The 17,788-nt window shown below is 45.6% G+C and overlaps 1 protein-coding gene across 1 annotated transcript; it reads right to left on the minus strand.

Moving 5' to 3' along the window:
- Positions 1 to 9,979: 9,979 nt before the first annotated feature.
- Positions 9,980 to 16,286, minus strand: Gpx7 (glutathione peroxidase 7). Its single transcript, XM_090333749.1, has 3 exons — positions 15,967 to 16,286; positions 12,336 to 12,597; positions 9,980 to 10,530 (listed from the first exon to the last, which is right to left on the minus strand). Exons 1-3 carry the CDS (start codon positions 16,099 to 16,101, stop codon positions 10,367 to 10,369), a joined length of 561 nt encoding a protein of 186 aa, XP_090189875.1. The 5' UTR covers positions 16,102 to 16,286; the 3' UTR covers positions 9,980 to 10,366.
- Positions 16,287 to 17,788: the final 1,502 nt, after the last annotated feature.

Genomic DNA, 17,788 nt, shown 5'->3' on the forward strand with positions numbered 1-17,788 from the left:
GATGCCTGTTTTCTCTTGTGTGGAAGCTAGAACTAATCCATAAATATACAAGTAAACACAATGGCGTTATATGCAAGTGTGCATAAATGTATCGACTGACATGTGGTATTTGTAGGGGAGAATTCAAATGATGTAATTCCTTTCCAAGACTAACTCATTGTCTAAGGAAATGAACACCAGGAAACAACAGGTACTTGAAAGGTGGAAGTAGAGTGGGATAGACAAATGAAGAGAGGAAGGGGAGGCAGATGTACCCACAATACTCAATACTTATCCTATGAAATTAAGAAAACTGAAAGAGGGTTTGAGAGAAATAGGGGAGGATGATGTAAGGGTGACACCAGCCAAGACACAGCATAGTCATATACTAATTTGTTGAGTGGTAACTCCTTTGTATAGCTACTTATAGATAATAAAAACATAATTCAAAGCTGAGAGTTTGGCCTAGTGGTAGAGTGCTTGCCTAGCACGCATGAAGACCCAGGTTCGATTCCCCAGTACCACATACATAGAAAAAGCCGGAAGTGGTGCTGTGGTTTAAGTGACAGAGCTCTAGTCTTGAGAAAGCCCAAGGACAGTGTTCAAGCCCTGAGTCCAAGCCCCAGAACTGGCAAAAAGACACCAGTTTGGGGCCGGAAGTCCATGTGACTCTTATTGCCAATTACCCACCAAAATGCAGAAGTGGTGCTGTGACTCAAATAGTAGAACACCACCTTTGAGCAAAAAATGTCAGAGACAGTGTCCAGGTCCTGAGTTCAAGCCCCTTATCCAATTAAATAAAATAAGTTCAGAAAACAAAAAGATAATTCAATTTAAAAATGGTCGTGTATATCTAAAAAGAAAAAAATGATGGAGTGATGGGGCCCAATAATAGAGCACTGGCCCGGTGTGTATGATGTTCTGGGTTCTATCACTAGCATCTCAAAAAACTGGGGAGTGTCTTCCCAGTTTTGCCAAAAGCTAGACCAGTGTTTTCCTTCCCTGAGGATCACTCTGCCTCCAAGAGGTCTTGCTTTTTCCCAGAAGATTCTCCCCTTTTATTCTTCTGATAGAGAAGGCTGCCTAGTTCCCAATCTACCCCTGAGAGAAATAACAAGCAAAATGTCACAGAGCAATTAGTGGCTTACTCAGCACTAATACCCATATCTGTTTAGCCAGCAGTTTCCTTTAGAGTCTGTCTGATCAATACCACCAACCCATTTTGCACAATGATTTTTTTGAAGGGGTAGTACTCAGATCTGAACAAGATCTAGACATGGATCCATTAACTACTATAATTTTGTTATATTTATTTTGGGTTCCAGTTCTTGGTGCTGACCCTGGGGCTCTGTCCCTGAGCTTTCTTGCTTAAGATGACTACTCTAGGCTATAATGCCACTTCCAGATTTCTGATGGTTATTGGAAATAAGAGTCTTAATTTTCCTGCTGGGGCTGGCTTTTTTTTTTTTTTTTACCAGTCCTGGGCCTTGAACTCAGGGCCTGAACACTGTCCTTGGGCTTTTTCCTCAAAGCTAGCGCTCTACCACTTAAGCCACAGCACCACTTCTGGCTTTTCTATATATGTGGTACCGAGGAATTGAACCCGGGTCTTTGTGTATGCTAGGCAAGCACTCTACCTCTAAGCCAAACTTTCAGCTCCAGGGCTGGCTTTAAAACACAATTCTCAGATCTCAGCCTTCTAAGTGACTAGGATTATAAGTATAAGCCACCAGTTCCTAGCTAGTCCTCTGCTTTTAATTGGTAGAGAATACATGTTAACCTGAGTCTTTTACTGTTTGATTTGTTTGAATTGTATATTTTAAATCCCTCTAGCTGTTGAATGGCTGGTGAAAATTTCTCCCATTCTATGAGATATCTCTCGATTCTCTCTCTGTCTCTCTCTCTGTATCTCTCTCCCTTTCTCCCCCCTCTCTCTTTGTTGGTTGTGGAACTTGAACTCTGGGTCTGGGCATTGTCTTCAGCTCAAGGCTACCACCCTACCCCTTGAGCCACAGCCCCTTCCTTCCCTTCCCTTCCTCCTTTCTTCCTTCTTTCCTTCCTTCCTTCCTTCCTTCCTTCCTTCCTTCCTTCCTTCCTTCATTGCTTTTGTTAGTCATGGGGCTTGAGCTCTGGGCCTAGGCATTGTCCAGAGCTCTTCAACTCAAGGCTGGCACTTGACCCACAGTGCCACTTCCAGTTTTCTGGTAATTAGTTGAAGGTAAGAGTCTCAGAATGTTTGTACCCAGGCTAGCTTTGAACTGTGATCCTCAGATCTCAACCTCCTGAGCAACTAGGATTATAGGCATGAGCCATGGGCACTTGGCTTATTTCTTTTGCTGTGCAAAATCTTTTTAATTTAAAGGGTACCATTTTTCCATTTTTGCACACTTTCTGAACAATTGGAGTCATTAAAAATAATCACCTACACCTAATCTATGTCCAGAGTTGTTTATAATAGTTGCAGAAATTCAGATGCTGCATTGAGTTACTAGGCTTGTTGTTATTTGCCTGTGTGTGTGTGTGTGTGTGTGTGTGTGTGTGTGTGTGCCATTACTAGGTCTTAAACTCCAGACTTCATCATTGTTGCTTGGCTCTTTTGCTCGTGGCTAGTACTCTACATATGAGCCAAGTCTCTATTTATGACTTTTTGCTGGTTGATTAGAGATAGAATCTCTTGAATGTATCTGCCAGGCTGGCTTCAAACCATGATTCTCAGGTCTTAGCCTCCTGAGTAGCTAGGAATATAGGTATGTACAATAAGCACCCTGCGCTAGCTCATGAATTTGAAGGTGAAAGTGTAAAGTATTGCTCTGGGAGGGGCCCCTTTGGTTGCATCACCTCCTGGGATGGCATTGGCATGTGGAAGAGTATGCAGGAGCAAAAGTTCATGTCATACTCTGTTAAGTTAAATGAAGCTAGTGTCTCACATCTGTAACCCTAGCTATTCAGGAGGCTGAGATCTGAAGATCATAGTTCAAAGCCAGTCTGGGCAGGAAAAGTCCATGAGACTCCGTCAATTAACTTCCAAAAGCTAGAAGTAGAGCTGTGGCTCAAGTAGTAGAATGTTAGCCTTGAACAAAACCACTCAGGGACAATGCCAACAGCAGCTTGGAGTTGAAGCCCCGTGGCACAAGCAGGTAGTACATTTGGGTATTTTCTGTTGTTGTTTTGTTGTTGTTGGTTTTTTTTTTTTTTTTTTTGGTGGTGGGACTTGAACTCTGGGCTTGGGCGTTGTCCCTGAGCTCTTCAGCTCAAGGCTACAGCCCAACCCCTTAAGCTACAGCACCACTTCCTGGGTATGTTCTTTAGAACAGCATTCAATTTGCTACGTGAAGGATGGGTTGGGGAGGGAGTTAGGATTAAGGAGATGAGCTAGAAGCTGATAAATCTAAATCTCCTTTAGTCTCTCCTGCTTAGCCATCTTCTTTGGTTTCTACCATTTTGTTAGATAGAGGTTTCACTGCTTTATGAACAATCCACAGTAAATAGTCTCAAATAGGAACTGTTTGAGTTCATAAAGAGCAAGAAGGAGAAGGGATGGGCCGGGAGTTTGGCCTAGTGGTTAAAGTGCTTGCCTTGCATGCATGAAGACCCGGGTTCGATTCCTCGGTACCACATACATAGAAAAAAGCCGGAAGTGGTGCTGAGGCTCAAGTGATAGAGCTCTAGCCTTGAGAAAGTCCAAGGACAGTGCTCAGGCCCTGAGCTCAAGCCCAGGACTGGCAAAAAAAAAAAAAAGGAGAAGGGAGAGATTAGAAAGACATAGAGATTTTGAGTGGAGTGACAAATGCCCTGCCCCCTCAATGTCACTTTTCTATATTAATAGAGCCTTCAATCTGGGCCTAGGGCCACACAAAATACAAATTTGCATTTCAGGGGTCAGGAGTTGAATTCAAGCCACAAGACTGGCAAAAAAATTTTTGCATTTCGGTGAACTGGGATATATGACCAACTCCTGAATGGTAGTGAGGAGCTAAAAAGCGCCCCCCATTCTGAGGCAGTAACCATCTTGCTATTTATATACACTATGAGTGTATATAAATGTGCACATAAGTGCACATAAATTAAAGAAACAGAATTGTGGTGCCCATAAGTCCCAGGAACTTACCTGTGTTAAAATTAATCAGAACTCGCATAAATTCCAGGGATGGCATTTGTTTTCTAAGCCATAAAACTACCCTCATACAGCTAATTAGGACTCTACTGGCGTGGGAACCTCCTGTTAGCTCCAATCGCCCTGGAATGTCCCTAATCCCCCACCTTATTTTACTCACACACCTAGTTGCTGTAAATCTGTGGCCTTTGCCTTTAAAAGCCCTGTAAAATTTCAACTCGGGGCTTCCTCCTAAGCTGCTCTGTGTAGGACAGAGGCCTGAGCTGCAGCCCACCTGAATAAAGCCTTGCTTTTGCATTTCAGAAAGTCTGACTCTCGGTGGTCTTCTTGGTGGTCATCTAGCGACTTGGGCATTATAGTAGGTCTTGACACATTCACCTTAAAAGAATTATGGTTCAGGGGCCAGGAGTGTGGCCTGTGGTAGATGCTTGCCTAGCATTCACGAAGACTGGGATTCGATTCCTCAGTATGACATACACAGAAAAAGCCAGAAGTGGTGTTGTGGATCAAGTGGTAGAGCGATAGCCTTGAGAAAGCCCAAGGATAGGGCCTAGATCCCGAGTTCAAGCCCCAGTATTGACCAAAAAAAAAAAAACATACGGTTCAGGTGGTCAACTATTTTTGATCATGCAAATTAACACATTGTAGAACTAGGACAGCCATCAGGTCTGGGCTTCACATGGGATAGGCATAAACTTCTCATTCTTTCTCATAGTAAACTGCAGTGTTTACTCTATGTCCCTGTAGGCACACCTACAACGACCCCAACATAAATTGGTTGCAATCATAGGCAAAGGCTAAGATGTAGGGAATGAGGGAGATATAAGGAAGAGAGGAAGCTGTCTTATAGTAATTTTTTTTATTATACCCAAAGTAGTAGTGTATCTTAAAATGTAGCCTTTGGACCAACTGCAATCTAATCATTTAGTGGGGCCCAGGAATGTGTGAGAGCAAGTCATTTATAGGCAACTCCCTCCAGAAATTCTCAGCCCACTGGAGCTCAGCAGTTTAGGCCTACCTGTTTCCACAGGTATCTCAGTGATGACCTGTCTTCCAGGCAGCGATGAGAGCAACCTCCTTTTGCCTATAGGACAGTGTCTACCAATGCTCCAAGGTTTTCTTCTAGCCTTCAGATTTGGGACTATAAAGAAGTGCTTCCCACACCTACAGAAGACAGGCTTTGTGTGCCTAGTCAAGGTACTATTATTTTTCACTTAGATCATAAGACTGCACATGAACTATCCCCCTCTTTACTCCTTCCTACCCTTCGAGCCCTCCTTAGCACAAAGCTTCAGGTAGCTTCTTTAGCATATCAAACATCTTCTTTCCTTAGGGCTCTTGCCTGAGGGACTCTGCCTGGGACCTCCTTGCCCTTTCTCCCAGTTGAATGCTTTTTAAATTTTTGGCTCTTAGCTTTAATGTCATTCTTCCAGGAAATGTTCTCAGAACCTTGGAATAGGTCAAGTGCCACCTGTATCCATGTGCATGGCTCCCTGTTCATCTTGGTGAAGTTATAAAATAATTGACGTAGGGCCAGGAGTTTAGCCTAGTGGTAGAGCACTTGTCCAGCATGCACAGAGACCTGGGTTTGATTCCTCAGTACCACATGCATAGAAAGAGCCTAAAATGGTACTGTGGCTCAAGTGGTAGAGCTCTAGCATTGAGAAAGCCCAAGAACAGTGCTCAGACCCTGAGTTCAAGCTATGGGGGCAAAAAAGAAAAAGAAAAACTAGTAATAATTGGCATAATTATTTGCATGATGTCTGTCTTTCCTACTGTTCTCTAAGCACCATGCAGCTGGGAACATGCCTGCTTTGTTCACTGATATACCTTTAGAACCCAAGCAGTGCTCAAGAAATATTTGTTGAGTGAGTCTCTTGTAACTATCATGTTCCAGGGGCTCCCTTCATAGTCCCATCTTCCTTCCTTACCCTCCAACCTAATGGAGATACAAATAAGTACCTAGGGCCAGATGACATCGAAAGAGAACTCTCTAGAAGTCAAAGGAGAGTCAGCAAAGGACAGAGACTTTTATCCTATCTGCAACCATCCGTGGGTCAGCCCCCAAACTCCTAACCAGTGGTCTACAGTAGTCCTTCCTTTATCTGCAGTTTCACTTATCCATGGTCAACTGTGTTCTGGAAACATTAATGGAGAATTACAGGAATCAATAATTCATATGGTTTACATTTCTGTTCTGAGTGGCAGGAAGAAATTTTGAGCAACCCTGGTTCATCCTGTCCAGATGTGAATCATCCTTTGTCCACGGTATCCACCACATATGTGGATTTGTCCAATAGCAGTTGAGAAAAAAAGGGGAAAGAACACATTTAGATAACTCTGATTTCAACATGCTGTTGTGATGGTTCTATTTTATTATTTTATTATCCATTGGTATTAAAATCTAACTTTGGAATAGGTTTATATGCATAGGAAAAAACATTCATGTTGGACCGGGAGTTTGGCCTAGTGGTAGAGTGCTTGCCTAGCATGCATGAAGACCCGGGTTCAATTCCTTGGTACCACATACCTAAAAAAAAGCCGGAAGTGGTGCTGAGGCTCAAGTGATAGAGCTCTAGCCTTGAGAAAGTCCAAGGACAGTGCTCAGGCCCTGAACTCAAGCCCAGGACTGGCAAAAACAAAACAAAAAACCCTTCATGTTATATAAAGAGCTCAGTACTATCTTCAGGTTCAGGCATCCACTAGAGATCTTGGAATCCTTGATAGTAAGGGAGGACAACTGTACTCTAAACTAATGGCAGATTGCTTATGTATCAGTAATAAGATTAAAGCAAGTAACTAAAATACTGATGAATAATTAAGGCATTATGTGCTAAGACTTAATCTAATGAATAAAGTATGTGGCTTTTAAGCAAGGTATTAGGAAATAATGAAGGTATTTGTAGATGATCAAATATTAACTACTGAGATGTTAGCTGATAACCAAGGGATTAATTTAAAACCAAGATGTTAACAGATACTAGTTAACCAATGACTAAGGTGACATATGACAGGGATTTAGACTGACATTTTCTTAGGGGACTCCTGCATGCACTGGCACTTGGAATCAGCAGAAAGTTAATAAAATCCATAAGAGTTCAGGTCTAATTGGGGGTATAAAATCCCAATTGTAGCCTGGAATCCTAGCTACTCAGGAGGCTGAGATCTGAGCATTGCAGTTCAAAGCCAGCCCAGGAACTACAAAACCATGAGACTCTTATCTCCAGTTAATCTCTAGAAAATGGGAAGTTGGGCTGTGGTTCAAGGTAGGGTAGTAGCCTTGAGCTGAAGAGCTTGGGGACAGTGCCCAGGCCCAGAGTTCAAGCCCCTTGACTCCTCCCCTCCCCAAAAATCCTCAATTGTACTGGAAGCTTCTGGGAAAACAGACATGGAGCTGGTGCTCAAAATGCTTACCATGTAATCCAGTTTAGTCTAGAAAGGAGGGGAGGGCAGTTGCTTTAATAGTGACAAGAGTATGGGTGAGTGAATGAGTGAACCAGTCAGTGAGCAGATTGTGACATCAACGTTTGGGGGGATGGTACAGAGGCTAGGTGGATGGGACAACAGGTGCATCAGAGAGAGAGAATAATTTTGGACTGCTGAATTACTGAGATGCTCACTAGGCAGATGGATATGTGTCCAGCATAGATACAATGTTGAGATTCTGGGTGTCATCCTGAGATAGTGGTCAAACCACGAGATTAAAAAAAAAATGAGGTGGCAGAGATGGAAATGTGGCTTAGCTTTTTCTTCAATTCCTCAGTACCACATACACAGAAAAAGCCAGAAGTGGAGCTGTGGCTCAAGTGATAAAGCGCTAGCCTTGAGAAAGTTCAAGGACTGTGCCTAGGCCCTCAATTTAAGCCCTAGGACTGACCAACAAACAAACCCCTGAAGGTCGTGAGTTCAAGCCCTAAGACCAGAAAAGATAATGCCAAATCACCCCAAATCTCAGTCTATTGTTCTATAGTTTAAGTGAACGTTCATTTCCCTACCTCTTTACTAATAATGGCCAGTGTTAAAGAAGCTGAACAACTTTCCATATCCTTATTGGCTCTCTTTTCTTTGCTCTTCCGCCACTCCCTTTGGCTTGAACTCAGGGCCTGAGCACTGTCCTGGGGCTTGAACTCAGGGGCTTGGTGCTGTTCCTGGGCTTTATTTGATCAAGGCTAGGATTATACTAAAGCCACTGTTCTACTTCTAGAATTTGGTGGTTAAGTGGAAATGAATCTGTCTCAAAGGGCCAGGAGTTTGGCCTAGTGGTAGAGTAGCTTGCCTAGCATGCAAAAAGACCCGGGTTCAATTCTTTGGTACCATATCCATAGAAAAAGCCAGAAGTGATGCTGAAGCTCAAGTGGTAGAGCTCTAGCCTTTAGAAAGTTCAAGGACAGTGCTCAGGCCCTGAGCTCAAGCCCAGGACTAGCAAAAAAAAAAAAAAAAAGAAAAAGAAAAAGAATAAAAGAAAAGAAAAAGTCTTATAGACTTTCCTGCCTGGTTGGCTTTGAACCACAATCCTCAGTTCTTGACTTCCTGAATGGTTAAGATTATAGACAAGAGCCACCAGTGCCTGGCTGTAGTATACTTTTTGAATAGTAAATTTTTACTGGGCATTTCTTATTGGATTGAGGGGAAGTGGCTATAAGCCTTTGTATCAAATTGCTGACAATGTTTTACTTCTAAAGGGTATGCATATAGAAAACTTAAGACTTTTATGTCAGTCTGTACTCTGAGTTGGTTTTTTTTTTTTTTTTTTTTGCCAGTCCTGGGCTTGAGCTCAGGGCCTGAGCACTGTCCTTGGGCTTTCTCAAGGCTAGAGCTCTACCACTTGAGACTCAGCACCACTTCTGGCTTTTTTCTATGTATGTGGTACAAAGGAATTGAACCCGGGCCTTCATGCATGCTAGGCAAGCACTCTACCACTAGGCCAAACTCCCGGCCCCTGTACTCTGAGTTTTTATAAAGAATTTGCATCCTCTTTTAATTTTTTCCCCAAATCTAGTATATTCTAGATGAGTGCTTACTCTACCACTAACTCTACCCTAGATTCAGAACTTGTATCTTTTATAATTAAAAATGAATACAAGCTGGTGGCTCATGTCTGTAATCCTAACTGCTCCAGAGGCTGAGATCTGAGGATTACAGTTCAAATCCAGCCTGGGGAAGAAAGTCCATGACATTTATTGCCAGTAAACACCAAAGTAGAGTTTTAGCTCAAGTGGTAGAGTGCTAGCTTTTAGCAAAAAAAGCTAGGACAGTGCCCAGGCCTTGAATTCAAATCCCAGGATTGGTGCACGTGCACACACACACACACACACACCAAGACAATACTAGAAGAAAACAACATACTTGATCTAGATTTCTACTGGCTGAAAATTCATACTGAATGCAAGTTTTCATCACAAGTAATCACAAGTAATTTTCTGGTTAATATGCAAAAAATAACATTTATTGAATATTTTCTATTTGGCTTGTATGGCCCAAGGCACTTTCTCATATATGTCATCATAACCTTCACAAGAGCCCTCACTGTGAGGTAGGAATCAGTCCCATCTTACAAAGGTCTGCCTGAGGACCAGACTATTGCTTGATATCCTCTGCCTGTCACATTTTCCCATAGGCTACGGGTTTTTTGTTTGTTTGTTTGTTTTTACAGCCTTAGGGCTTGAACTCAGGGACTGGGCACTCAAGGCTAGCACTCTGCCACTGGAGCCACAGCACCACTTTCTGTGTATGTGATACTAAGGAGTCAAACGCAGGGGTTCATGAACGCTAGGAAAGCACTCTACCACTAGGCCACATTCCCAGCTCTGGCTGCGGTTTTTTTGTTTTTGTTTTTGTTTTTTTTGCCAGTCCTGGGCTTGGGCTCAGGGTCTGAGCACTGTCCTTGGACTTTCTCAAGGCTAGAGCTCTACCACTTGGCCTCAGTACCACTTCTAGCTTTTTTCTAAGTATGTGGTACCAAGGAATCGAACCGGGTCTTCATGCATGCTGGGCAAGCACTCTACCATTAGGCCAAACTCTCGGCCCCTCTGGCTGCGTTTTTATTAGCTGGTGATTCACTGTCAAAAGAGTTTTCAGTGGCCAGGAATTTCTATTGGTTGTCCTGGTTCAAATACTCAAAATGGTAGGCATGTTTCCCTCCAGGAGTGATAGGTATGCTAAGAGTGAAGGAAAGAGGACCAGTAGGTCTCTCCCTGGAAAGCACCACTTGAGTTTGTTTGGGTCACATAAACAGGAGGGCTGGGGATACACAAGGGGGGATAGGGAATTTGGTCACAAGTCTTCTCTCTTCTTCAGGATGAGCTTCGCCACTAGGCTTGTGATATGAGGCCTGATTTCCTCCACAGACACAGTGGGGTCCCATGCTCCCACCACCTTTCCATCTGGGGCTACTAGGTACTTCCAGAAGTTCCAGGTGGGCTCCTTCCCAGAAGTCTCTAGAAAAAAAGGAGGGAAAGCAAAGTATCAGTACAATGCTGATACTCACCTAAACTCCATTACAACTGACAATAAGATCAGATATTAATATTTTTTCAAAAAACGCTACAAGAGGCCCCAATGTGAGATCAAGGCTGAGTACACAACTGCTTTAGAATTCTGTGATATGCTTGATAAAGAATTATTTCCTTATTGTCATCTGAAACTACTGAACACTATATACTCTCTTCTCTAATTAAATCTTAATGGTTTCCAAATGTTAGTCCATGGACTGATTGTTTCAGAATGGGGGCAGGGTGGGGGGGGGCTGGGAAGGGAACTAAAAGAGATTCTTGGGTCCTGCTTCAATAGGTCTCAAGCTCATGTGATTTTTAAAAACTACCCAACTGTTTCTATAGCAAGACCAAATTTGATCTATATCTATGGGAACAAGAAAAGGGCTAACAAAAACACAGAAGAAAAAAAGAAAAGCCTACTCCTTAGAATCCTAGCTACTCGGGATTCTGAAGACCAAGGATTGAGTTTTGAAGCTAGTCCTGGAAAGATAGTCTGTGAGACTCTTATCTCCAATTAATCACAGAAAAAGTCATAAGTGGAGCTGTGGCTCAAGTGGTAGAGTGCCAGCCTTGAACAAAAAGGAGTGCTGGGACAGCACCTAAGCCCAGAGTTCAAACCAAGACCAGAATAAGAAAAGAAAAATCCAAATATTTAGAAATGATTGGAAAAGGAAATGCAAATCTGTTTTGGAAAGAGACTTTTTTTGAAAAAAAATCTTTTCCCTTTAAATTTTTTTTTATTTTATTGTTATAGTCACATTCATCAGATAGTGGGTAGATTACTTCTTGAACACTGTTACCCTGGAAAGAGACTTAAAAAAAAAAAAAAAAAAAAAAGGTAAGTGGGTTGCAGAGTGAGGTGGTAGTGAGGACACATAACAACCACCTTGGAGAGACAGCAGGCAAAAATGGAGGCCCTGCTTGGTGCTGTTGGCTCAGCCTGTAATCCTAGATCCGCAGGAGAAGGAAATCTGAGGAGTTCAGTTTGTAGCCAGCTAGGGCAGGAAAATCCATGAGACTTTTAACTCTAACCACCAGAAAACCGAAGGGGCACTATGGCTTATAGTGGTAAAGTGCTAGCTTTGACAAAAGAGCTCAGGGACTGTGCCCAAGCCCTGAGTTCAAGCCCTAAGACTGGACAAAACGAAAGAAAAAAAATGGAACCCCCAAAGGAGAAAGGCCTGATGGAGGAAAGAGGATGAGAATGACAAATTGACCCATCATTCTCATTTTGTGATTCTTGGGCTTTGAGGGCTGGAGATGGTAACTATTTCTGAAACAGTGAGATCTAGTATTTTAGCTTAGATTTCCCTTTCCTGGTGTAAAAATCCTGTTTCTGACTCAGGACAGGGGATGTCTGTCACCCATTTTGGTCAGCCTGCTCAAGATAGATGGCATCCCCAAACCAAGTCTGTGTCTTGGTCCTAAGAAGTCCGTGAATTCAACTAATCTATACTAACAGAACCATGCAGCCAGTTTCCTTCCAAGAACCCCTGCAGATGAAACAGGATCCCAGGGAAGTCCTTAGGTAACAGGAGAACTTGGAGGCAGCAGGTGTGAATGCAGGAATTCTCCCGACTCAAACATACCCCTTCTCTCCTCCAAGATTAGTGCTAGAATAAAAAAAGCAATTCACCAGAGAGGGTCAGGAAAGGAGAGGAGAAGCCAGTGGCTTCTGCTGCCCAGGGAGCCATGGCCTCCATTAGCTGACAGAAGATGAGGGGAGGGCAAGAAGGGTTAGGACTCACGGGTCAGGTATTTGAAGGCAGGATGGGCACCACTGCCAATGACTGCGACCTTGCTAAACATAGGGAAGGATACACTGTAGGTGCGGCGGGCAAAGCTCTCAATCTCCGTGTTGCTGTCCGGCTCCTGTTGGCCAAACTGGTTGCAGGGAAAGGCAAGCACATTGAAGTGGTGGGGTCCCAGGTCCCGCTGTAGTTGCTGCAGGGCTCGGTAGTGCTGGTCTGTGAAGCCACACTCACTAGCCACATTCACCACTAGGGACACCTGGATGGTCAAAACAAAGCAAGATAAATATATCACATATATATACACATACATAGGATATATACATATATATGTGTGTCTATATATATAATAGCACAGGTGCTTACAGATGGGTGCACAGGTCATGAACATCTGTGAGTATAAGTACACAGTGAATACTCATAAGTGGATATTCATGGTCTATGATCAAACCTACAGTACAAATACACAGAGTGCAGTCGTGGGGACTGATGTGGGGGAGGGAAAGACACACCTCCATTCCTCTTTTTGGCTCTTTTAGCTAGCATTCCATCAACAATACCATAGTTGCTTGTATATGGTTGATCTCCCTTCTAGAATGAGAACCTACTGAGGGCAGGAGCTATGTCCAGGATATCTCTGGGGAAAGTCTCAGTAAGTATCTGCTGAATAAATGAGTGTTTCTGTATTCATAACACCTGCATGAGTACATAAACAGACATAGTGGGTTGTGTTTTGTTTTGTTTTTGATAAAATGATCTCTAGGACCCTAGGGAAATCCTTTTTTGTTCTCATCCATCTTTCTCTAATTACTGATCGTTAATTTTATTCAAGGCTTTAGGAAACATATATAAGGTGGGTGATTTCACTAGGTTATACTACTGCAATCTGAATTCTGGCACCAATGGATACAGTTTTTAGCTTCTAACTATATATTATTAAAGGATTAGAAGCCCTATCCTGTGTTTGGCAGCCTAGCCCTATCTTCCAGATTGCTTTTTGAGAAGAGTCAGGAGGAGGGCTTACCTCCTAGGATAGTCTTGGGCACCAGACAAAAATTGTTCAGGCTAGACAGGTTTGTCTTAACCTTAGCACTATCGACCCTGTGGGCTGATAGTTCTTTGTTATGGGGATGTGGGGCTGTCCTGTTTGTAGTAGGATATCTGGCAGCGTCCCTGGCCTCTACCCATTAGATGCATAGTCTTGAAAATAAAAAATGTTTCAAAATAGCCAGGTGTGATGGTGTAGGCCTGGAATCACAGCACAAGGAGGGCTACGGCAGGAGGACTGAGCTGCAGGCCAGCCTAGGTGACAAGGAGATCTTAAAAAGAAAAATGCCTCTTAGCCAGGCACCTGTGGCTCATGCCTATAATTCTAGCTACTCAGGAGGCTGAGATCTGAGGATCGTGGTTCGAAGCCAGCTTGGGCAGAAAAGTCCCTATGAGACTCTCATCTCCAATTAAACTAAAAAGAAAAAACAAAACCAGAAGTGGCACGTGACTGAAGTGGTACAGCACCAGCCTTGAACACAAAGAGGCTTAGGCACAGTAAGTTCAAGCCCCACAACCGACCAAAAAAGTCTCTTGATATCACATGTTCCCTGGAAGGTCTCGGTCTCTCGGTCTCTGGGTGTCTCTCTGGGAATGACTCTCTGACTCTCTCTCTCTCTCTCTCTCTCTCTCTCTCTCTCTCTCTCTCTCTCTCTCTCTCTCTCTCTCCTTACCTGTTGAAAACCTGGACTAAATGACTAAACCATTGAGCTTTAATTCTATTCAGCCTGGCCGACAGAGGAAAGACATTTACTGGGGCCATCTGCTGTAAAATTACCCACCCCTTGCCACTGACCACCAGCAAAGGCCATACTCTGTTTGGGAGTGGAGAGAAACTACAACTACTGGGTTCAAGTCTTCCTCTTAGTAGCTTACAACTTGATTCTATTAATTTGGGGGGGGGGGAGGTGGGGAGTCATGAGGCTTGAACTCTGGGCCTAGGCGCTGTCCACAGCCCCACTTCCCATTTTCTAGTGATTAATTGGAGATAAGTCTCTCGACTTTGTAGTGCCTGGGCTGGCTTTGAACTTAAGCCTCCTGAGTAGCACCACACCCACCTTATTTTAGTTTTTATTTTTTTGCCAGTCCTGGGGACTAAACTCAGGGCCTGAGAGCACTGTTTTTGGACTTTCTCAAGGCTTTACCACTTGATCCACAGCACCATTTCTGACTTTTCCTGTATATGTGGTACTAAGGAATTGAAGCTAGGTCTTTGTGCATGCTAGGCAAGCATTCTACCACTAGGCCAAACTCCTAGCCCCTGGTTCTGTTTTTGTCTTAGCACTTCCTGCTATCAGGAATTACCTTATCTATTTCCCCTTCCTGTCTCTCTGCTCCCTACATAAGCTCTATAAATGCAGAAACACATCTCTTTCATTCATCACGACATCCCCAGGACCTAACCTAACTAATACATGGTAAGTGATCAACAGCTGCTCTGTTGGAAGTGGGGGCCTCTGGGTAAGCTGCTCTGGAGGAAAGGGAGGCCTAACAAGAATGGGGCCTGCTCTGCTCATCTTTGTCTTGAGGCCTGGACAAGATTATTAATGAGATCCACCACACCGCTACAGAAGACTCTACACAATACCAGATGTTCCACAGTCATCTCAGGAAACTCACAGCACGCTGGGAGATGGTCAGGACATGGATAACTGCTGCAAAGATTCCCAGCATGACTGAGAATTTCAAGGACTGTAGAGTTAAGATGGCCTTGCTCCTAGGAAAAGCATGGTGACGGCCATTTTCGTAGGATCCATCCAAATTTCAATGATGCCCTCATTGAAGTCCATTTCTTTACACGAGGGTCTCCAGATCCAGGCATTGAGAACCAAACTGGGGGGGGGGGTGTTCTTCATACGTAAGGGTGTAACACGGGGGCCTCTAACTGTGGCCTTTGGTGTGGCTGGTTCAGCCTCCACCCCTCAGCCTCAGAGGCTCACACTCTCGAGCATTCTGCTACAACCCCTCCTCCACCCGTGGCGCCGGTAGCTTCTAGGCCTACATGCAGGGGGGGCAGTTCTCTTGGACTAGAAGGCCCTCCTCAGTTTGGCACACGGCCACTCTAGTTTCAAAGACCCGACCCTGACGTGACACACGTCCTCGCAGACCCAGATGGTTCTTTCTTGATCAGGAGGGGCCCATTCTCTGGGATGAGTAGCATCTCGGCCCTGGACCGGCTCTCTAAGGGAAGGCCTTCGAGGGAAGGCGGGAATGTGGGGGGGTTCTCTTCCAGGCTGTGTGGCCGGCTGGCTTCGTGTTCTCTAAGGGCGAGGCCAGCAAGGGGGGCCGCCGGCCCTGGGTGTGTTCACCTGTGTCTCCACCCAGTCCTCAGTACATGGAAGTGGGACGGAGGGGAGGTGGGGGGAGGTCGGGCGGCCTTCGGTGTCTGCCAAGGCCGTGCCACGTCGGCGCGGGACACAGAGGGGGTTCAGGGTCCCCGGGGGCGCCGCGCGGGGCCGGGGTGGGGGCGGGCGCGCGGGGCCGGGGTGGGGCGGGGCGCGCGCCGGGGTGGGGGCGGGGAGCCGCCCTCCCCCCTCCCTCCCGGGCAGCCCCCGCCAGGCCCGGTCCCGCAGGCACTCACCGAGCCCCGGTACTTCTCCAGCGACACCAGCTTGCCCCGGATGTTGACCACCTGGAAGTCGTAGAAGTCCTGTTCCCGGCGGGCGCAGGCCGCGCCCCACAGCAGCAGCCACAGCGCCGCCGCCGCCACCGCCATGACTCGCTGCCGAGGTGGCGGCGGCCTCGCTCCGCCGGGGTGGGGGGCGTCGGGGGCGGGAGGGGGCGGCCCGCGGGCTGGACGCGCCCCCTCGTCCCGCGCAGCTCCGGGCCCTGGTCCTGAGGTTTCCCCAGCTGCCCTGCAGGGGTGCGCGGCCCCGCTGGTCCTGCTCCCCCGGCCTGGATTCTGCGCGCTGCGCTCGCGGCCGGCATCAGCGAGGCCAGACTCTCCCTTGGAGAAATCCCCCGTTCGTAGGGAGTGAGAGGAACAATCTGAGCCCGAGTGGAAGTTGTCGTTAGTGTCTGGCCCAGAGCCGGCCACTCCACCATGCCAGGCCCCAGTCTCCCCGCTCACGCAGTAGGCTCGCTATCCCTTGCGATCCTAGTTGCTGTCATTGGGAGTGCTGTACTATAGCAGAAGATGGATGTGAAACGCGTTGCCACTTTACAACATGCCTGTGAACGTTAGATCAATGAATGAATAACGCTTTCTGAGGATAGCGGCCTGGCCTCCTGCACATTCGGCACGGATATTGGAGTGCGAGAGGTTTAGGAGGTTATTGATCTCGAGATCCGTATCTGGGAACGGAGGGCGAGCTCACGCAGGACCAAGGATGGCTGAAAGCTAGACTGGTCCATCGAAATGGTTTGTGGATGATCTAAGATGTCTAAGTCTCCGTTCCCCAGTCATCATCCATCACAGGATGTAGGGCTCGGTGAGAAGACACAGCAGAGCCAAGAAGACCCCACTGTTGAAAACGGTGCTAGGACTAGGAATATGGCTTATTGGTAGAGTGCTTGCCTACCATGCAAGAAGCCCAGGGTTCAATGCCTCAGTACTACATAAACAGAAAAGGAAGGAAATGGGGCTCTAGCTCAAGGGTTTAGAGTGCTAGCTTTGAGCTAAAGAAACTAGGGAAAGTGCCCAGGCCCCAAGTTCAGGCCCCAGAACTGGCAAAAAAACAAACAAAAACCCTCTATGCTAAAAGCAGTCCCCAGGAGCTGGAGTCTCAACTCTTCAAGGGCAGGAATTAGGGCAGCACATCACAGTTTTCCCCCAGGCTCTAGAAAACAATTTGGCACCTCATAAGGAGCCAGACACTCCAGGAGATCACACCTGGTGTGAGGAAACAGGCAACCAGTCTCCCTACCCTTCCCCTTTCATGTGCTGATCCTGAGACTTGAATTCAGGGCCTGGATATTTTTCCTATGCTTTTAGACTACCACTCTACCACTTGAGCCACATATACACTTCTTAGTTGTTTTTGTTTGTTTTACTAGTTGTGGGGCTTGAACTCAGGGCCTGAGCACTGTCCTTGGGCTTTTCTCAAGGCTAGCACTCTGCCACTTGAGCCACAGCATCACTTCCAGCTTTTTCTACACATGTGGTCCTGAGGAATCCAACCCCGGTATTCATGCGTGCTAGGCAAGCACTCTTACCACGAGGCCAAACTTCAGGCTCCACTTCTAGGTCTTTTGATGTCTATTTGAAGATAAGAGTTTAAGGGACTTTCCTGCCCTGGTTGGCTTTGAACTGTGATCTTCAGATCTCAGCCTCCTGAATAACTAGAATTACAAGTGTAAGTGAGTCATCAGTGCTGTCACAGGATGCAGGTGAGTGTTTGCTCCTATCTTTAGAGGTAGGGACTCTTTACATAGGGTCCTTGATTTTGATTGCAGATCAAGAA

Source organism: Megascapheus bottae, chromosome 6, assembly GCF_031878675.1.
Source record: "Megascapheus bottae isolate mThoBot1 chromosome 6, mThoBot2.hap1, whole genome shotgun sequence".
In the NCBI taxonomy this organism is placed as follows: Eukaryota; Metazoa; Chordata; class Mammalia; order Rodentia; family Geomyidae; genus Megascapheus; species Megascapheus bottae.

Bases quoted from the DNA above. Each gene is read 5' to 3' on its own strand.
- Gpx7 (XM_090333749.1), bottom strand. From the start codon at position 16,101: ATGGCGGTGGCGGCGGCGGCGCTGTGGCTGCTGCTGTGGGGCGCGGCC. The intron at 12,598-15,966 runs GTGAGTGCCTGC...TTGACCATCCAG, and splicing joins TGGAGAAGTACCGGGGCTCG to GTGTCCCTAGTGGTGAATGT. The intron at 10,531-12,335 runs GTGAGTCCTAAC...CTTTTTTTCTAG, and splicing joins TGCCTTCAAATACCTGACCC to AGACTTCTGGGAAGGAGCCC.